The 20,585-nt window shown below is 54.0% G+C and overlaps 7 protein-coding genes across 7 annotated transcripts; 5 read left to right on the top strand and 2 right to left on the bottom strand.

Moving 5' to 3' along the window:
* Positions 1-1,949, top strand: A1O7_07013 (uncharacterized protein; the record flags this gene model as incomplete). The annotated part of the gene is made up of 4 exons (XM_007761013.1): positions 1-22; positions 81-661; positions 709-1,695; positions 1,746-1,949. The coding sequence occupies 4 exons, from the start codon at positions 1-3 to the stop codon at positions 1,947-1,949; spliced, it is 1,794 nt and encodes a 597-aa protein (XP_007759203.1).
* A 2,761-nt stretch (positions 1,950-4,710) lies between these two features.
* A1O7_07012 (uncharacterized protein) lies at positions 4,711-5,256 on the top strand (the record flags this gene model as incomplete). Its single annotated transcript, XM_007761012.1, has 2 exons — positions 4,711-4,808; positions 4,908-5,256. The coding sequence occupies 2 exons, from the start codon at positions 4,711-4,713 to the stop codon at positions 5,254-5,256; spliced, it is 447 nt and encodes a 148-aa protein (XP_007759202.1).
* Positions 5,257-5,627: 371 nt separating this feature from the next.
* Positions 5,628-7,479, bottom strand: A1O7_07011 (uncharacterized protein; the record flags this gene model as incomplete). The annotated part of the gene is made up of 2 exons (XM_007761011.1): positions 5,628-7,028; positions 7,090-7,479. 2 exons carry the CDS (start codon positions 7,477-7,479, stop codon positions 5,628-5,630), a joined length of 1,791 nt encoding a protein of 596 aa, XP_007759201.1.
* A 268-nt stretch (positions 7,480-7,747) lies between these two features.
* Positions 7,748-9,446, bottom strand: A1O7_07010 (uncharacterized protein; the record flags this gene model as incomplete). Its single annotated transcript, XM_007761010.1, has 4 exons — positions 7,748-9,047; positions 9,101-9,242; positions 9,299-9,329; positions 9,390-9,446. 4 exons carry the CDS (start codon positions 9,444-9,446, stop codon positions 7,748-7,750), a joined length of 1,530 nt encoding a protein of 509 aa, XP_007759200.1.
* Positions 9,447-11,137: 1,691 nt separating this feature from the next.
* Positions 11,138-13,113, top strand: A1O7_07009 (uncharacterized protein; the record flags this gene model as incomplete). Its single annotated transcript, XM_007761009.1, has 3 exons — positions 11,138-11,575; positions 11,626-12,580; positions 12,629-13,113. 3 exons carry the CDS (start codon positions 11,138-11,140, stop codon positions 13,111-13,113), a joined length of 1,878 nt encoding a protein of 625 aa, XP_007759199.1.
* Positions 13,114-14,350: 1,237 nt separating this feature from the next.
* A1O7_07008 (heat shock protein 90) lies at positions 14,351-16,515 on the top strand (the record flags this gene model as incomplete). Its single annotated transcript, XM_007761008.1, has 2 exons — positions 14,351-14,611; positions 14,668-16,515. 2 exons carry the CDS (start codon positions 14,351-14,353, stop codon positions 16,513-16,515), a joined length of 2,109 nt encoding a protein of 702 aa, XP_007759198.1.
* Positions 16,516-17,326: 811 nt separating this feature from the next.
* A1O7_07007 (uncharacterized protein) lies at positions 17,327-18,725 on the top strand (the record flags this gene model as incomplete). Its single annotated transcript, XM_007761007.1, has 2 exons — positions 17,327-17,519; positions 17,608-18,725. 2 exons carry the CDS (start codon positions 17,327-17,329, stop codon positions 18,723-18,725), a joined length of 1,311 nt encoding a protein of 436 aa, XP_007759197.1.
* Between the last annotated feature and the right edge of the window lie 1,860 nt (positions 18,726-20,585).

Here is a 20,585-nt window from a genome sequence, read left to right as displayed (position 1 = left end):
ATGGACGACTCACCGTGGGGTGGTAGGCAGAGGACCATTGACACCAGGATCGTCAACATTGCGCTGACGTACTCTTGTAGATGTCCCATCCCAGTCGCAACCAGACGCCCCCGCCGACGCTGCCAAAGAGAATGGACCTCCTGGTATGCATGGCCGAGTTCATGGAACCAGTATACTTACCTCTGTATCAGACACTCCCGCCGCAAAACCTCCGTCCTCCAGCGGCCCCCGACCTCCCTCGTCCCGAAAGATCCCCGCCCGCAAGGTTGAAGTCCAGCCGACAAAGCTTGAAGCTGTGGACGATTCTCTTGACCCCCTTGGGTCTTTAGGAGGCGGCGACGCAGCCCCCGCAGCACCGTCGATAACTGTAGATCAGGCGCCGACACCTCCGAGGAAGGAGCTCAGTGCAAGAGTCAATCGCCAGCCATCTGGCGCGGCCGTTGGCCCGCCCGGCGCAGAATATGAAGATACCACGCTTCCACTAGGTAGACCGAAGGGTCCGCCTCCCGTGCAACCACAAGCAGCACCGCCTACGCGGCAGACACCATCCAGCGTGAGCATCGAACAAGCCGCCAAACCCACCTTCGACATCCTCGTGGGCGACCCGCATAAGGTCGGAGATCTGACTAGCAGTCACATTGTTTATCAAGTCCGAACAAAGGTGTGTGGTACTCTGGTGGTGCCTCTACGAGGTGTTAACCTTTACAGACAACATCAAAAGCGTACAAGCAGCCCGAGTTCACCGTCTCGAGGAGATATCGAGATTTCTTGTGGCTATATAACTCATTACACAACAACAATCCCGGCGTGGTCGTCCCTCCACCACCCGAGAAGCAAGCTGTTGGTCGTTTTGACACGGAGTTTGTTGAATCCCGGCGGCAGGCGTTAGAACGGATGCTGAACAAGACTGCTGCGCACCCGATACTGCAGCACGATGGCGACCTCAAAATCTTCCTCGAGAGCGATGCTTTCAATGTCGACGTCAAGAACAAAGAAAACCGAGAACCAGATCTGGGTCAGAACAAGGGTATGCTGAGTGCCATTGGGATAAACGTGGGCTCTTCTAGCGGTAAATTTGTCGAGCACGATGACTGGTTCCACGACCGGAAGATCTACCTCGACGCCCTGGAAAATCAGCTCAAGGCGCTCTTGAAAGCCGTCGACACCGTTGTGGAGCAGAGAAAGGGACTCGCAGCCGCAGCAGGGGAGTTTTCAGTGTCTCTTAACAGTTTGGCACAGGTCGACCTTTCACCAGTGTTCTCCGGTCCTCTACAGAGTCTATCGGATGTGCAGATGCGTATAAGGGAGCTCTACGAGAGACAGGCACAGCAAGACGTTTTGACGCTGGGGATTACAGTCGACGAGTACATTCGACTCATTGGCAGCGTGAAGCAGGCGTTTTCCCAGAGGCAAAAAGCGTTCCATTCATGGCATGCTGCGGAAAGCGAACTCGCTAAGCGTCGAAGCGCCCACGAGAAGCTTTTAAGGCAAGGGAAGAGCCAGCAAGACAAGCTCAATGAAGTGGGTGCCAGCGTGAGCGACGCAGAAAAAAGAGCGCACCAAGCTCGGTTGCTCTTTGAAGACATGGGCCGGCTGATGAGGGGAGAACTGGAGAGATTTGAGCGTGAGAAAGTCGAAGACTTCAAGAGCGGCGTTGAAACATTCTTGGAGGGCGCCGTTGAGGCACAGAAAGAGGTAAGTTGTTGGGCATCCGCATTGAAGACTCCACTTGCTGACCGGCACAGCTCATCGAGTTATGGGAGACATTCTTACTGCAGATGGACACAGAAGACGAAGCTCCTCTGAAAGGTCAGCCCGCACCGGAACAACCTGTGGCTGATGAGCACGCTCAGTCACAGGGCCAGCTCGGTCAAGGCGAAGCGGGCGACACTCAAGAGGCTGGCGCACCTGCTACCGCGACCGACGTGGCCCTCGAACAGGATGCTTAGTAGACATCCCTGGGGCAAAGTTATCGATTGAGGACAGCAGACAGTAGACTGTTACGAACGGGCGGCTCCTGTTCTACCAACAGATTTTATCGCACGGGTCCGCGATCCTGAGGTGTGGGTGCATTTATTGTTCCTCCACAATGCCTCTAGATACCCATCTTATGCGCTCAATCCGTCAGCTTGGCCAACTCAAGCCCAGCAGCTGTGGGTTCTGGCCGTCACTTTCTTCCTGGATTCATCTTGCGTGATTCATATTCTGTGCTGAGACTCACTGTCCCAACCCTCGTCGAACTCATTCCCAAGGGCCACAAACAATTTGTCAGGGCTCACCTGAACTTCACCGCATCTTTCAATGAAATAGGGTATCTTCCCCTCCATTATCCAAGTCTTAAGCAGAATGTGCCAGAGCTGAGAGAGCCAACCAGTCGACCAGGCGGTATACCTCACCGGCGTGAGCCTTCCATCGCTGTTACCCTCGGCCGGCACCTTCTTTGCAAAGGCGACTGCACACCCATCCTGCGGAAGTCCCAATGGCGGCGTAACACGATGGTTGTCCCCACCCACCGTGAGAGATCTCTCCTTTTCCCTGCCACTCACCTGTCGGTGGCGACCGAGACGGGAGCAATTGCAAGAAGCAGGGTGGTCAAGATCATCAAGGGGATAATGGACCACACGATCATCTTCCAATCCATCACTCTGGACGAGTCATCTGCACCGCCTGCAGCAACGGGCACGCCTTCGATCCTCGATTCGATCATCTCCGGGCCGAGCTCAAGATCAACTGCGGGTCAGTTTTCAAGCTCAGCTCTCGCACCCGCTATACCAACAGATTTTACCACGCTGTCCACAGCCCGGTTATCGACGAGCCTTACGCTCACCTCATCACTCCTTCCTGGCGCTAGTACTGTCAGCACCGACACAATCTTACCATCTTCAACATCATCTGGACCAACGACAGCGTCGTCTGTCAGTCCCATCACCGCACCACCGACCTCTGCATACACCACTGGGATTTACATAGCTCTTGGGCTGTTCTTGTTCTTCGGAGGTCTGTGCGCTTTGGCCACCAGTCCTGCCACCTCCACGGCTGTCAAAACATTCTTCCAAAGGCCAGCGCGAGAACAGGAGCAATCAATGATGTGAAGAGGAGGATTGATCGACTCTGAAAGGTTGGACGTCGGGTGTTGAGATACCAGTCAACCGCGAGGAGCCAATATCGCGACTGGACAGCAAGAGGGCTTTCGTGGCGCAGAGATATCGACAGACACAAGGTTCTTCAAGCATGACAGAGCCTTGTTCGGACAGTTTCGGATGTCAGCAGTTTGTTTTGACTGTCAAGGAGGACCGTATGAAATTTGTTTCGATTCACAGTAGCAAATGTGCTCATACATGTCAGAGCGGTTTCTTGTTCATCTGAACAGTTTCGCAAGTTGTCTTGGGCGTCGAAGCTCCAGGTTTGGATTGGTTCCACCAAAACTGTCAACTTCATGCTCTATCTAATCATCGACGACGTATCAGGCCATAGCTTTGGCCAGATTGATCAGAGACACGGCACCCACACGACAAGCCCATACTGATGAGGTTGTGATATCGTGCCTTGTCTGTTGGCTAAGCTCATTTGCCCTTGACAAGCGCCACCTCCTCCTCGGGCGCAGTGACCCTGACTTACTGTACTCTGCTAATTCCCGAGATATCAGCGGACTGAATCCCCCATGCTCTCTTGTTCCGTCACGATCATCGCGAGTGCGAGCTAGATGCGGAGTGGAATGGGTTCTCCCCACACAGTTCCATGACCATGCAGACGGTTAGGACGACCTTCCTGAAATACGAGCACGGCTGCGCACAGCGTGGACCCGTCAACACATCCACCTTGCCAATCGCGCTGCTTTCCAACACGTCAATCGCAAGAAAAGAGCAGGTTCGGGCTTTTTGATTAGTATTGATGACATCTGAGGCATGTGAGGCACAGACCACATATCGTTCACGAGGACCACTTCTTTCTCCGTTGCTTTGCTCGTGCCACACCGTGACAGCTTTCCTCTATGAAGATCAGGTATCCTCAACCAAGTCTAACATTAGATTGATTTCAGGTACTCAACACACAGCCTAGCAGGCCCGAACTCACAGGACCTCAGTACGACCGTCAAGTCCGACCTACCACGCCTACACTGGACTCTTTTCAGGGAAAGCATAATTAACTTATAAGAGAGATGCCATTCTACGAGGTAGGTTCAGTGCCCGTACTTCCTTTGACGGCGCAAAGTTGAATACGTTACGGGCCGCTCGCATGCTTCTGCTTCCCCCCCGACTCGTCTAGCACGTCCATCATTGTGATGTGTTTACAGTATCCAGCAGTTGGTGCGCAGGATCTACCCTTACAAAAAGCCGACTGTGTTCATTCATCGTGGCTGACCCTTTTATTCGTGTCCACCTGACGAAGCCGTCCTTACCTTACGCCCGGCCAGCATCCATGCGCATTCTGAAGTCGAAGCTTATCACTTTTGCCTCCACCCCGAGCCCTTGCAAGTACCCAGGTACCTAACACTCCTTCCAGGTCCAACACACCTACCCTCTCACATTCCCCCAAAAGCATGCCTTCGCCAAAGCAATCACAGAGCTGCACAGCACCACTTTCCTCACGCCATCCCTTTTCGTCAACGTCAGTTTCCACCTCCTTCAACCGCGCGGCGAGGAAAACGTATATTTCCTTGCCGGCGAGCCCGTGACTCACAACAACGCCGGACCGAACCGAGTTCTCGCCATGGTGAGGACCGGTCCGAAACGGACAAAGGCAGACTGGGATACCCTGGCAGCGAAATTGGAGGACAGATGGTACGAGATCGTCAAGGATGAGAAGCAGTGAGTCAGGTCGAGTGCATCCCGGCCCGCTCGCGTCACCCTCTACGTTTGTCGGCGCGCCGCATCCCCCACCACTGACGTTGTCTCTCAAAATCGTAGAACAGGCGACGCGAACGCAGACGACGAAGCGGCAAAGAAGATGCATCTCATCACTTTTTACCCGATGCTTGCGGCGAGGGAGAACGGAGTTACTATCCCGGACGTATGTCTGCCTTCGGCCTCTTACTTGTTCCCGGCACTCGTTTCTCCTCCCCGGTCTCGTCTCAAGGTCCTGGGTGATGCTGACGTGGTGGCTGCACAGGCTGGCACCGAATCCTCCTGGCTGAGAGATTATATGCCGTTCTTCAAGGCCCAGGCTTACGAGCACGGGGACGAGGATTTCCGCAAGATGCTCAATGAGATCGAGACGAGGGAGGATCTGAAGGCCTTGTTGAATCGTGATGGTTGACGAAGACGTAGCTACAGTAGTGCGCAGTGGTGAGGAGTTCAACGATGGACAGAAGGACACCCCAGGTCCGACGAGAGGTGTTGGTCACATACCTACCTACGTAGGTAGGTAACCTACTTGGATGATACTGATCGGCTTATTGTTGCTTGCCTTGCTTGCATGTGTGCTTCTTGCCCCGGATATCCTGGGTCATCGCTGAGTTATTTGAATGCTTGCGGTTTCGTTGCTTTTTCTACCTGAGATGTCCAAGCTTCAAGACCGCCGCTTCAGGACCGCCGCCTCAAGACCGTAGCTTCGCCTCGAGATCCATGCATGGAGCGTCCAAACCAATCTGTCCCGTTAGTCTCGACTCTCCAGCACCGCAGGCAGGATCATGCAAACAGCCGGCTATCGTTCAATTCAGTCTCCACGCACCGACACAGGTTATCGTAGAACTGCACGCCCTTGAAGCCGTGGTTCTCCTTCCGAACACGCCACCCCTGCTGCCTCAACCTGGCCATCCTCTCCTTCTTCGCCTTGGCTTTTGCGTCTTCTCCCTCTTGATCTCCAGCTCCATCTCCATCTCCATCTCCATGTCGATCTCTAACTTCATCAACTTCGTCGCCAGCTTGACTACCATTGTGCTCACTTCCATCTCCATATTTCGATTCCATCGGCCGGTCTCGCCGTCTCGGGCATGGCGAGCTCGCCGCCTCGAAGGACCAGAAACTCGCATACCGCTGCTTGGGGCCCAACAACTGTTTGGCTGCCTGTCTTTCATTCTGCATCTTTTGCACCCTCGTGAGCTCCCCATCTAAATAAGCGATGTGATCTTTTAGGCGGACGCGAAAGTCCGCCAATTTGGCGTTATATCTCGCCAGGTGCGCCGAAGCAGCAGTGGACGTGAGGTATGTCTCCAGGTGCTCGTTGCGCGGATCTGGTGAGAATGCATCGCTGATCATACGGAATCGAGGGGTAGCGATGTCGGGCGTTGTTGATGGCGTTGAGTGCACGATGGTGGTGAGGGGCGTTGATGGTGGTAGAGGCAGTATGCCTTCGAAGCGGGCGATGAGGGTTTGGACCGCTGTCTTGCGGAGGTGGGGCGCTTGGGTTATGCGCGTGCCGTCTATTGTGAAGGCGAGAGGGTTGTGGTTGAAAGGTAGAGGAGGGAGGGGACGAGGAACATTGGTGCCATTGGCAGGGTTCGGAACACGAGCCTGTTTCGCATGGCGGCTGAAGAGGGGTGAAGGCACGAGTTCTTGCTGGAGTGCTTGTGGTGAGCTGAGGACACGGCTGGGACGAGTTCTGTGCGTCCCGGGAGTTTCTGGCACGATCAGCTGCTTGTCTTTGGGAATGTCTGGTTCCGCGACCGTAGGGAATGTGGTAGGAGGTTCTCCCTTTCTCGTTGGCGATTGGTCGGCACAGTACGAGATTGATTCTGCCTTTAGGGGACTTGCTGTCGAGTAGATACTGCTAGGGGATCGGAAGAGCGAGGACTCTTTGATACGCGGGGTTTGAGGGAACGTGGCATGGGTAGCTTGAACCACCTTATCAGAGAAAGGTAGAGAGAAATTGATGTCCGGCGTGGAGGGAGAGTCGTCTAGCTGAGCGTATGTCCCTGCTTCCGTGGAAACGAACGGCAGTGGAAAAGACTTCACCGCCAACCCAAAACTCTCTCTGGCCGAGTCCAGGAAGTGAAGCTTTTTCTGCGAGAAATCGTGGGCGAGGAGTCCAATGGCTTCGTAACAGACGGCGTGATAGAACCAAAGGAAAGTCCGATGGAGGCCATGGATCTAAGGACAACAGTCAGTATCTGATGTCTAGAGGTCTCTTCACAGCGCAAATGTAGCGTACCTCAGGGTCCTGGAGCTGCTCGCAGAGTGCGATACACTGCTTATACCGCCGTTCGTAGAAGAGGGTCTGGACCGCGATAAAACCTTTCCCGTGGCAAGTGATCCTCGTCATTGCACCAGGAATGCATGTGGGAGCGGTTGGGGACTGTTCCATCATGAGAGGACAGGTCTTGTGAGCAGAGACGGTCGGTCGTGATGTTGAGGTGAAAAAGAGATGGGATCTCTGACCGAGTGAATCCTGCCGCACCCTGCCAGCCTCAGATGCGGTGACATAGTCCAATATTGGTTTTCCAAGCTCTGTAGGTTGCTGGTGACTGTATCGATCCACATCTTCTTCGTCATGTGAGTCCTGGCGATGTCCAAGGTAGTCCAAGTTTGTGACCTTGACCATTGTGGGCTCTGACGTACGTGTCTACCCTCGGGCTGCGAGCTCGAACTCGAGGAAGTGGTCCCAGCTGCAGAGGCAGTGCGCGAGACAGACCAGCGGAGACGAGAAATTGGACCGCATGCTTGGTCGAGACTTCGTTGCCTCGAGGGTCAGTAGGGTTCCGTGATCCCGAGCATGGCGTTCACTTGATTGCATAAACCATGGCTACTCTCTCATATCGCTTACTTGAGCGAGGTCGAGAGCTCTCTTGTCCCAACTGATCGCCGCTTTCTCATCTGACTTCGCCACATATCTGAGACATCGAAGGAAAGGGGCTAATGAGTCCGTCGTCAACCATATCTTCAAGCTGAGTTTTGATCCACTCCGCGCCCTTCGCTTGGCAGATGGGAGCAGCGTTCGCAATGGCATCGGTGTCGTCCTGGAGAGCTTGAGCCATTGACGCGCGGAGTTGAGCTACCGCTTTCTGGTCGCCGTCTTGGTACAGTTTGCTGGCATTGCGGTAGAATGTTTCTGCGTTCTTCAGGAGTTGCTTGCTATTCGACACTGCTGGAGTGTAAGACGCTGGTGGTTGTCCCAGCTGATGCTGCAGGAGCGAGCAGTTCCCGCGGATGAAGTGTGTGTCAGCAATATCATCAGGAAGAGGATCCGACAACTTAGATGCTGTGGCCAAATTGGCTATTGCGGCCGAAAGCGCGCTCCATCTTGATGCTGCTTGTGAGGTAGCATGGGACGGTATACCTTCTGCAAGTGCAGTATTGAATGAGACCAGACTGTTCGCGTTGGCCATCAGAGCAGCAAAACTCCTTTCCAGGCCCAGCTCGGCCACACGGAATGCTTCATCTCGTTCTCTCTTGTATGTTTCGGGATCAACGGAATTCCGGCTATAACCGGCTTTCAACAGTTCCGATACAAAATTTGCACGCGCAAGGGCGACTTCTTGTAATCGCTCGGAATCTCCGTTCTCAAGGAGTATTGGCAACCTTGTTTGGATCAGCTTAGAAGAGTGTTCTTCGATCCAGGCAAGGCTGGTGCTACGAGCGGATGATTCTGAAGAACCCAGCACGCTGCATAGCGTGGTAAGAGTGCCCAATTGTGCAAGGATGGTGTCAACAAGTGTATCCTTGGTGACAGGTTCCACGACCGAAAACCATCTATCTTCCATGTTATTGGCAGCTTGGTGCCCATCCTCATCCTCATCGGCGTTCCCGGTGTCGCTTGGTGCCGGGCCTGCTTCAACCGGCGTCTCGCCTGCAATTCGAGCTGCCTCGTTCTGCTGTTGAATGTACTCTTCGAACTTGAGTTCTTGAATGCTCAAACAGCGGTCTTGGAGTTCCAAAGCTTCCTCCAATGGCTGCAGAGCGTCCTGGTCAGCATGTTCGCCGTCTCTGGCATATGCTTCGGCAATAGCTGTCAGCACCTGAGCCGCGTTGAACAGAGAGTCCGGATTGTCCTGATCGAGTTGGAGAGCATAGCGATGGGCCTCCAATGCTTGATGCAGAACTTCCAGGAGTGGTCGTTCCAAATGTGGCACAAGGAGAGGATGCGTTGCGATCTCTAACAGGATTCTTGCTCTGCTATGAAATTAGCGTCTTGAAAGGGACTAGATATCATTGTCAAGACAGACTTATTATATGCCAAGTCGAGGCTGGCTGGGAACTTTTGCAATCCCCGGTCATACACCTCAATGGCCCGGCAGAAGAAACGCAGAGATTTGGCACCATCACCGGCCCTCCATTTCCCTGCAGCCTCTTCAAAGTCCACCCCAGCTGCCGACGCGTGAGTAGTTGCGCGAAGATCGAGAGAATCGTCCTAGAGAGCTCACCCGCCTGAAAGTCATCGGCCGTGTCTAAAGCCTGACTCAACTGTCAACATCTGTTTCCTTAAGGTTGCCTATTCCGATGATACTGTCTCACCTGTCCCACTTTCTTTTTCGACTTCGACTGCTTAAGAAATGCCTTGGGCTTAGACATAGTGACTATGACAACAGGATAGGGCACAGAGGCCTGGAGCTAGTGGGAGAGCCTCGGACGAACACAGCCTTGTAATCATGGGCCAGCTAGTTCGGGAGGGCAAGGTCGGAGAAGGCAGATCTGAGGTGTGCCGCGGTGGTGCGTGGGTGGTGTCAAGCTCGAAAGGCGAGTCGGCCATGTTCGGCGGCCGTCAAGCTCACGGGACACCCATCTTCGACTAGCCAATCGCTGCTGATCGGAGTGGACTTGGCGACTGGGTGTGTGTGGGACCTACTGTACTTTGGAGATTCAGGGCTGTTTGCAAACTTTGATTCGGTAGACCAAGGTGGTCCGAGATTTTGAGATGGTCTTCTCCGAACAAAATCTGACTTTAGATGGAGAGCCGTCTCGTACCCTCGGAAGGCGTGCGAGTGCGTACAACGACGCAAGCTGAGCAGCAAGAACCTGTCTTCTACTGTCTGGCGAGCCGAGTCAGCATGACATTCTGCGGGATCTGTGTTGGTCTCTATTGACGACACGCCCGAAGGAGATTTGCGAACATTCTCGTAACCAGGCTTGGTGGGCTGCTCGTCGGACGCTCCCGGAGAACCTTTCATCCCGCTCGAGAGGCTGCAGGTGCAAACTCCGCCGCCCCGCTCATTTGTTTTGCGGCTGGCTTTGGCGCAAGGAACGCATGGGCAAGTGATGGCCCCTTGTATTCTCGTCCACTGCTGTACTTGATGCAGTTGTGCCTGGCAAGTGCGAGTCCTGGTACTTTCTACTCCGTACGGAGTACTGGGTAGAATATTAGGGTAAGAAGAGAGCGCCGCAGTCTCTTAGTATGTAGCGAGACAGAGAAGCCACCTACGTGCGAGGTACTGTGCTTTTTTCGTATCGAGCCCTGTAAAGCTGCCTCGCGCCCCCATCCTGATCCCTCAGAAGGGAATTCTCTGCAGCCCATTCGTACCGTCGACCCAGTAATTGTCCACCCACGCCTCAGGACGGAGATCGCCAGTACGAAGGTAGTCCTCTTTCGGGCAGCCTCCTGCCACTGGGATGCACAACCACTGATCACGTCGTTGTTCTTTCTCTGTTCGTTACACCGCGCATGACTTAGACGATCGACGTGACAGATGTCATCTCCGCACACACACCACCTCACCAATCTCGAGTCCCTCACATACAACCACTACAGCTTGACGAGCTGCCTGGGTGTGCAGTCGAATCCAACTCGTTCCACACCCACGCTGCAACCGTTGCCCGCCAGTGACAGAGTCAGCAGCGCAACCTGGTCGCCCCGCCCACGCCATCGCCGGACTACTGCACGCCTGCTGCAAGAAGATTGCGAGACGACCACCCACGCCAGCCCCAAAACGCACAACCCCGCCGGGTCACCTGCAAGCACCTCGAAAGCCTCCTACTACCATGACCTGCAGACACCTTCCGACGCCATCGCCGACCTCGAAATTTCGCCTTTTTCATTCGACGTCAGTTCTACCTCACCTTCCATTCGTTCACCACGAGGCTGCGTCAGAACTTCACGCAGCACCGACCTGATCTTTTTGGTGCACTGCATTCACATCAGCCCAAGCTCACCGGGCACCTCGTCCATGACTCACTCAAGGATGAAATTCCTGTGAGCATCGTGTCGCCCTCAACCACCTTCCGCAGCCCACCTGCGGGCTTGATCGTCAGCGTCGGCGTGCTTGATAATGACTCACGAAGAGCGCGAACTGCATACTGTATGGGCACAGGAAATGCAAGACGATGGCATTGTCCCCACCGTGGGTGACGAGGACTTTACAAAGTTCCTCGACCTAGACAATGACTTCCAACATTACACCACCCTAAACAATGGCCACTCCGGCCTCGACACGCCCATGGGTCGACTGGGCTTTGGGAATAGCAACGCCGACTTGACATATACCGGGGCTGAGCAGATGAGCATGCATGTTAGCGCAACCAGTGAACCGGTCGGCTATCGCAACCATATACCGAACCAGCCGTATGGCCAGTATTCGCAGTATCAGCAGATGCAGATGGCGCCGCAGTACCACGTGCCTCCTACGCCCGTGAGCTCTGAGATTCATCCAGGAAAGTATGCGCACCAGATGGCAACCAACGGACAATTACTGTTCGACCATCAGCAGGTAAGGGGACGGCGAGTCGGTGGCGCTCCCCATGTGCTGACGATCTATAGGTGTCTTTCACACCTCTGGTGTCTCCTGCGCAAACGCCAATGGATAATGCATACTCCATGTCCGACTACGGTTTGGCCGACGAGTTCTTCAGTCCATTGACGTCACCCGCGATCGAAGCACAAGCCGCGTTCAGTTCAACTGGGACGACTGCCTCGCCTGTTGATCTCAATGAGTTGCCGCCCGCAGGGAAGCCTGTCACGGCGGGTACAAAGCGTCCTCGGGGAAAAGGGGCGAATGCCGCTCGTGCGCCGGCCCGCAGCATCAAACAGTCACCAGCGATGAAGCCACAGCCGCGCCGTCGACATCCTTCGCTTACGTCGTTGCCAATGGACAAAATCCGAGACATGCTTCCGCAGGCTGCGCCTGGGTCTACTCTGCACCCGTCCGTACCTCATAACGCCGTGTTTCGGGGCAGTGATGATTCTGTTTCCCCCGAGCCCTTGTCCGAAACCGCCATGAGACCACCTCCAGTGCCTCAACCCGGCAGGTCGCCGCAATCGACTGTCGCGCCTCAAGATACGCAAGCCAATAACCCAGTCACACCGGCGACCTTGATGCGTATGCCGAGCAATCGAGCAATGCCTACGAAGATAGACCAGGACATCGTTTCCCAGAATGCAACCGAGCCTATGGAGGATATCATGTTACCTGATGCTGCCGCTCCTGCTACGGCCCAGTCAGCGATTCCCTCCTTGGATAACGGTCGAAGCTCCGTCTCTAGCGAAAACACGCCGACGCTTTCGGCAAAGTCCGCTAAAATAAGTGCGGCGAGCACGCCCAGGAGTGCATTGACTAAAGCAATGTCACAAGAGAATTTTGCAAAGCCAGAGAAAGTTGAGAACCGAGGCGGAGCGCGTGCCAGCAAGAAGCGGCAGAGTACGTCATCCGCCACCATATCGCCAGCACTGCGACCAAAAATCTCGCCTAGTATCAGCCCATTAGCACCTGCAGCAGGTAAGCGTCGAGTCGCGAACGGGCAGGGCCACAAACTGACCCTTCTAGGTCCGGGTATGTCACATCTCTCCGCGGAGACGAGCGCCTTGTACCTGGCCTCGAAGTCGAACTACCAGAACATACTCGAAGGCACGCATTTGCCAGGAGTGTCCTATCCGGAGACTCTGGCTGAGAACCTTACCTCAAAACGCACGTCACACAAAATTGCCGAGCAAGGCCGTCGAAATCGAATCAATCTGGCATTGAAAGAGATCGAGACCCTTCTCCCGCCTGCTATCCTTGTTGCGAATGGCAAGAAGGAGAAATCGCCGAAAGACGAGATCGACGACGGGGAGGCCGCGGCTGCCAAGAACTCAGCGCCAGGTCAAGGTGCAAGTAAGGCAAGCACCGTGGAAATGGCGATTGTCTACATTAAGAGTCTTCAGAATGAATTGAAAGAAACGAAAGAAAAGCTTGAAGCCGCCGAGAAGAAGGTGGCTGAGACGAACGGACAGGAAAGCAGCGCAGAGAGTCAGACGACATCTGAAGCATAGAAGCGAACAGAGCAACACAAGCTCGTTTTGGTTTATGGCTTAATTGGGCGTGATGGGTTTATGAGTCTCGGACCGCAATGAAGAAGAAAAGACACCAGCGGGTTACCAGGAGTTCGATGATCCCGAGATGAGAGTACTGTGTATGTGGTTATGGGTTTGCTCACCTGATATATGTCCACAGTTGATAGATCGCTGTGATTCCCGCACAATCATCTTGCAGAGCATGTGCAGCACGATCGTGCCATGAGTGGTGGGTGGGTGGCTTTTCGTGCATATTGTCCCGTGCGGCTGTACGGCATCAGAGCACGTTGTTAAAAGCAATACAAATATCCAGCGTGTCGGTTAAAGAGCTCAGTTCTCATTCCGTGTCACTTTTGAACTCCTCGGTTTTACAATGCAAGGCTATCTAGCAGAGATTGTTCTAGAGACTGCTGGTAAAGGCTAGTCGAAAAGCCCCCGCGCTGCGGGTTGCCGTGCAGCAGGGCAAACTAAGCTAGCATGAGTGGTCAGACAGACGATTTTTAATCTTACTGTGAGGCTGCACCATATGCCTTGCAGCAGCGCGGCTACCCAAAGAAGGTGATGCTGACATCCTCCCCGTGCTGGGAGAGCGCATTTTCAATGAGACATATCGCGATAGCATTGACCTTGAAAAGACGTCTCTGGTCAGGATATAGTACCCAGGAGCACAATCGGAGTTCATGGTAGCCGGAGCACAGCGTGAAAAAAGCCACGTGAAAGCCAACTCACTTGTGAAGAAGCGATCCCGTCAGACGAGGGCCAGCGGCGTTGACTAAGCTTAAGCCCTGAAGCCTTGGCAGGTGAAGGACCCACAGTGAGCTGGCGGACCACTCAGGTGGCCGCCTGCAGGCAGGACTCAATCGAAGGCCGTAGAATCACGAATAGATTTTCTGTGCTATATAGCCGTTGCTGAAGCCTTTCCTCCCTCTCACCAACTCATCACGAATAAACTTGCCTTTCCTGCGTAACGACAGTTCGCCCACCTGTCCCCCAACACGAACATAGTCTTGAATTGTAAGTCCAAACCCTCGCGACATCTCTCTGTGCCTTTGAGACTTGCCTGATCGACTCGTCTTTCCCAACTGCGACGAGGTCGACCTGGGCGAGCCGCTACTCAAACCGACGAACCCCCATTAAATTGAGCTTCGAGTTTGTGTTCACCTGTACTGACTCTTTGTTCTCCCCCAGATCTAATATCCTCCACACCACCGCAGCCATGGCCTCAGAAAGCTTTGAGTTCCAGGCTGAGATCTCTCAACTGCTCTCCCTCATCATCAACACCGTCTACTCCAACAAAGAGATCTTCCTTCGAGAACTGATCTCCAATGCCTCTGATGCCCTTGACAAGATCCGATATGAGGCTCTGTCAGATCCCAGCAAGCTCGACTCGGGCAAAGACCTCCGAATCGACATCATTCCCGACAAAGAGTCCAAGACCCTGACCATCCGCGATACCGGTATTGGCATGACCAAAGCTGTAAGTACAGATTTGTAGCCTAGTCTGAAGCGGCGCAGCGACTAACAATCTTCCAGGATCTCGTCAACAATCTCGGTACGATCGCCCGATCCGGCACGAAGCAGTTCATGGAAGCCTTGACTGCTGGTGCCGATATCTCCATGATCGGTCAATTCGGTGTCGGTTTCTACTCCGCCTACTTGGTCGCCGACAAGGTCACAGTCATCTCCAAGAACAACGATGACGAACAATACATCTGGGAGTCTAGCGCAGGCGGCACTTTCACCATCACTCAGGATGACAGTGGTGAGCAGCTTGGCCGTGGCACCAAGATCATTCTTCACCTGAAGGATGAACAGACCGACTACCTGAATGAGTCGAAGATCAAGGAAGTCGTCAAGAAGCACTCCGAGTTCATCTCATACCCCATCTACCTTCACGTACTCAAGGAGACTGAGAAGGAAGTCCCCGATGAGGATGCTGAAGAGGTAGAGGAAGACGAGGAGAAGAAGGCCAAGATTGAGGAGGTCGACGATGATGAGGAAGACAAGGAGAAGAAGCCCAAGACCAAGAAGGTCAAGGAGTCCAAGATCGAGGAGGAAGAACTCAACAAGACCAAGCCCATCTGGACCCGCAATCCCTCGGATATCACGCAAGAAGAGTATGCTTCCTTCTACAAGTCGCTGTCAAACGACTGGGAAGACCACCTTGCCGTCAAGCACTTCTCCGTCGAGGGTCAGCTTGAGTTCCGCGCCATTCTCTTCGTTCCCAAGCGCGCTCCCTTCGATCTCTTCGAGACGAAGAAGACCAAGAACAACATCAAGCTCTATGTCCGCCGCGTCTTCATCACCGACGACGCTACCGACCTGATCCCTGAGTGGCTTGGCTTCATCAAGGGTGTCGTCGACTCTGAAGATCTTCCCCTCAACTTGTCTCGCGAGACCCTCCAACAGAACAAGATCATGAAGGTCATCAAGAAGAACATTGTCAAGAAGACCCTTGAGCTCTTCAACGAGATCGCCGAGGACCGCGAGCAGTTTGACAAGTTCTACTCTGCCTTCAGCAAGAACATCAAGCTCGGTATCCACGAAGACTCGCAGAACCGCCAGGCTCTCGCTAAGCTTTTGCGATTCAGCTCCACCAAGTCTGGTGAGGAGACCACTTCTCTGTCCGACTACGTCACCCGCATGCAAGAACACCAGAAGCAGATCTACTATATCACTGGTGAATCAATCAAGGCCGTTCAGAAGTCTCCATTCCTCGACTCCCTGAAGGAGAAGAACTTCGAGGTCCTCTTCTTGGTTGATCCCATCGACGAGTATGCCATGACTCAGCTCAAGGAGTTCGATGGCAAGAAGCTTGTCGATATCACCAAGGACTTCGAGATGGAAGAGACCGACGAGGAGAAGAAGGAACGTGAGAAGGAAGAAAAGGAATATGAAAGCCTGGCCAAGAGCCTGAAGAATATTCTCGGCGACAAAGTCGAGAAGGTCGTTGTCTCCCACAAGCTTGTCGGTTCTCCTTGCGCTATCCGTACCGGCCAATTCGGTTGGTCAGCCAACATGGAGCGCATCATGAAGGCTCAAGCTCTCCGTGACACCTCCATGTCCTCGTACATGTCTTCCAAGAAGACGTTCGAGATCTCCCCCAAGTCCCCGATCATCAAGGAGCTCAAGAAGAAGGTTGAAGCTGACGGCGAAAACGACCGCACTGTCAAATCAATCACTCAACTGCTCTTCGAGACCTCTCTGCTTGTTTCTGGCTTCACCATTGAAGAGCCCGCCAGCTTCGCTGAGCGCATTCACAAGCTTGTCTCTCTCGGCTTGAACGTTGACGAGGAGGCTGAGACTGCTGAGGAGAAGGAGGTCGAAGAGGCTGCTCCTGCCGAGGCTGCTGGTGAAAGCGCTATGGAGGAGGTTGATTAGACGATATCTACGACGACAGAAGGTGTTGCATTGACGAGATCTCACGCTTGAGCGATTGTCACTGTGTCATCCGTATTGGCGTTCGGTGTCGGTCAGACTCGGGTTTCCTCTTGCCTTGTTTTCTCTTTTAGCGATATCCCGGCAATGAGTGACATGGTTTGAAAGAACTGGTGGTATGGAGACCAAAAAGTGGACAGGAAATGGATGGAAGAACAGGTTCAAGCATCAAGCGTCCCTTCGTGGTTGAGGTTTAGAGCTCCCTGTAATCCATAGTCAATTGATTGCATGATTCAAAGAGACAAACTATTTGCGCGTTCCTCCCACTCTCTTGCGACCGCTGTAGATAATGAAAAACACCGTCGTAGCTATAATATCAAAGGAGGCGATGAGCAACTACCTAAGTACAGAGCTGGATCTCTGCCCCAAAAAATCCGAACGGGGAGATTTTGAATACGAGGCGCGTTGGAGAAGATCTGTCCCTTTCCGGACTCACCGTGTGTGTGGGTGAACGCATGGTCATTTTTCAGCCTCGACGCATTCCTCGAAAACCAGCATGTCGATATCGATTCGCATGACGCTCCTTGATCGGTGACATTGGATTGCACCCTTAGAATCCATCCCCGGCGCCTTGCCCGTCTCGTGTCGTCTCCTCTGTCGCTTCACCCGCGGGGTTGGGCTTGCGCTTCCATACCATACACTCCTTTGCTTACCTGCGCCGTGCCTCAGCTTTCAGAAGCCCTACACCCTCAAGGCAAACAGCGAGGGTGGTCTTTGCATGTTCAGACCGTGGATTTGGAAATAACAACACATCATGGCTGCGAGATCACGGTTCCACAAGCTCGACGCTTTCACGAAGACGGTTGAAGATGCTCGCGTGCGGACGACGTCCGGCGGGCTTGTCACGATCGCCTCGATCCTCATTATCTTCTACCTGGTGTGGGGAGAATGGGCCGAGTACCGGAAGATCCTGGTGATGCCGGAGTTGATTGTGGACAAAGGGCGAGGTAAGGGAGCGGCTCTTTTACACATCTGATGGGCATTCTTTCGACGCCCGAGACACCTGAACTCATGCTAACATGGTCGGACTCACAGGTGAGAAGATGGAGATTCACCTCAACATCAGCTTCCCGCGGATCCCCTGCGAACTGCTCACCCTCGACGTCATGGACGTGTCGGGCGAACAGCAGACGGGTGTCGTCCACGGGGTGAACAAAGTGCGCCTCTCGTCGCGTGCCGAGGGATCTCGAGTCCTCGACACGACCGCCCTCATCCTGCACGACCAACAAGACAACGCCGTACACCTCGACCCGAATTACTGCGGCAACTGCTACGGCGCGCCGGCGCCGCCGAACGCCAAGAAGCCCGGGTGCTGCAACACGTGCGACGAGGTGCGCGAGGCCTACGCGGCCAACAGCTGGGCGTTCGGCCGCGGCGAGGGCGTCGAGCAGTGTGAAAGAGAAGGCTACGGCGAGAGACTGGACGCCCAGCGCCACGAGGGTTGCCGCATCGAGGGCGTCGTGCGCGTGAACAAGGTGGTGGGCAATTTCCACATCGCCCCCGGCCGCTCCTTCTCCAACGGCAACATGCACGTCCACGACCTGAACAATTACTTTGACACGCCCGTGGAGGGCGGGCACACTTTTACCCACGAGGTCCACAGTCTGCGGTTTGGCCCGCAGCTCGACAGCGGCGAGGTATCCAAGTGGAGCGAGCACCACCACCATTCGGACCCCTTGGACGGCGTCAAGCAGGAGACCGACGAGGCCGGGTTCAACTTCATGTACTTCATCAAGGTCGTCAGCACGTCGTACCTCCCGCTCGGGTGGGACGAGGACCGATCCCAAAGACAACATTCCAGCCTGGCTGACTTGATTCCCCTGGGCATGCAAGGGAAGGGCGCCGGGTCGCAGGGCAGCATCGAGACGCACCAGTACAGCGTGACGAGCCACAAGCGGAGTCTGGCCGGCGGGAACGATGCCGCAGAGGGCCACAAGGAGCGGTTACACGCCCACGGCGGCATTCCTGGCGTGTTCTTTAGCTACGACATCTCGCCGATGAAGGTGATCAATCGGGAGGCGCGGCCCAAGACGTTCGCCAACTTCCTCACGGGCGTGTGTGCCGTGGTGGGCGGCACGCTTACGGTGGCGGCCGCGATCGATAGGGGGCTGTATGAGGGGAGTACGCGGTTGAAGAAGGTGCATCAGGGGTGATTATTGGATGTGAGTCGCGAGGTTGAGTCCATTTATTGGCGATGATCAAGTTTCTTTTCCTTTCACGCATAAGCATGGGAGTTTATAGGGTATGAATAGCGGGCTATGGTTCCGGTCATGCGCAGTAGAAATATATCAGTACTAGCTATGGATGGAAAATAGAAGTACGATCGATGCTAAGAAATGGCTCCCCGAGCAGGCTTCGGATGCGCACCACGCAGTTAACTTCCGAGCGTGGCTACGATGAAGTTTGACCTAGGCAATTCGATTCCACCCAGTTGGAAGTCACAACACGGCGGGTATTCCTACAATACTGGCCTTTGGAAGCTACCACGGTGTCGAATAGGAGCGTCCCGCGACGAAGAAGCAGTTACCCTGTGTCCGTCGTGGTGGTCTTTCGCTTTGTCGAATCCGACCTCCAGGTATAGCACTAGTCACTCCATACATACTCTACATTCTCTCCCTAGAACTTCAGACATAGTCAGCGCACACTCCCCACACAAGCTTCTGATTTGAACAGTGCACAAACTGATTGAAATATATCAGAAGAACCAAAGTTCTAAGCACCGACGCTGGGACGAGGACTCGGGCGCATTTGACGATACGCCTGCCTTCAATCCACGTTTGTTGGACGAGGATTTTTGCTTTCCCAGCATGCCTTTTCCGGCTCTTCCTATGCCATGAGGTTTCTTGTGTTCATCATTGAGGGGGCGAGTAAATGTGATTGGGATCGAAGAGAGATAGAGAGGGGAGCTTACCTTGAGTTATCCGGAAGAACGCGCATGTGAGAGAATCGGGTTAAGCAAGCACTCGCGAGAGCTTTCAACCTGTGCGAAAGACAAGGATTCCGCTCAAGGTGTAAGAATGGAACATGTAATTGTGATGGATTGTGCATGGCGCCTGCGCACGCTAGAATACATGTTGGTTTGTATGTGGTACGCTGATCACGGCTCCGCGGTGACAGTACATGTCTAGGAATAACAATGTCTGAAGACGGGAGAAAGATGAAGACGACGGAGAAATTTCTTGGCTGCGCGTTTCCTCTTCCAGACAAGGTAGTGATCTAACCATTTAGGTTCTTAGGCGGAAGGAGCTCAAATGTACTATTCCAAGTGATAGCCGCGACCAGAGTCCATCAGTTCCACGGAAAGTTCTTTGAAGATACCACTAATCTGGTTCCTCTGTGCAAGATGTTCACTTCAGCGGGCAAGCTGCCGCGTGCACATACGCATGGTCTCCTCAGGCACGCTTCCGTCCGGTGCACAAGTCGGAGATGTCAGGCAGACGCAACAACAGAACACACCGACCGCTGGATATTCGGCTGCATTGTACTATCAAACCCAAATACCCGAGCCCATAAGAGTGCGGTTCATATTAGGGAGCACTTTCAGACCCAGTGGGCTAAGCGGGACAATCTGGTCTGAGAGTAAATTCCTCGTAGTGAAGACTTGTCGATACTGCGGACCTCTCAGGATCGCCCTAATATCCTTGCTGCTTGCCTGAGTCAGTCGTCAAATGTAGCATGCCACTACTCGGTCGTCATTCTCTCCTCATAGGACCAAGCGCCAGAATGTGACTTGCAAAGATAGAGCATGACGGGGAGTCAAGGAGGCTCTGGAGGCGTCGGAAATGGCGGGAGAACTTCGGTAAAAGATCGCGTCTCATCTGGCTTCAATGATGGCAACTTGGCCATGTGGAGGGAACATCTTAGTCGTGGTAATGTGCTCTGATCCTGGACATAGACGTCGTGTCTCGGTACTAACGATTCGAGTTGTCTTGGATCACACTTGGAGGAGATGCGTATCGCGTCCCACCATTTAAAGGATCTGCGGTGTTCCAGTTCTCATTCACATATTTCAG

Source organism: Cladophialophora yegresii (assembly GCF_000585515.1).
Source record: "Cladophialophora yegresii CBS 114405 chromosome Unknown aczIN-supercont1.5, whole genome shotgun sequence".
NCBI lineage: Eukaryota > Fungi > Ascomycota > Eurotiomycetes > Chaetothyriales > Herpotrichiellaceae > Cladophialophora > Cladophialophora yegresii.
The sequence above is the reverse complement of the archived record's forward strand: the minus strand, read 5'-3'. Positions and strand labels throughout refer to the sequence as shown.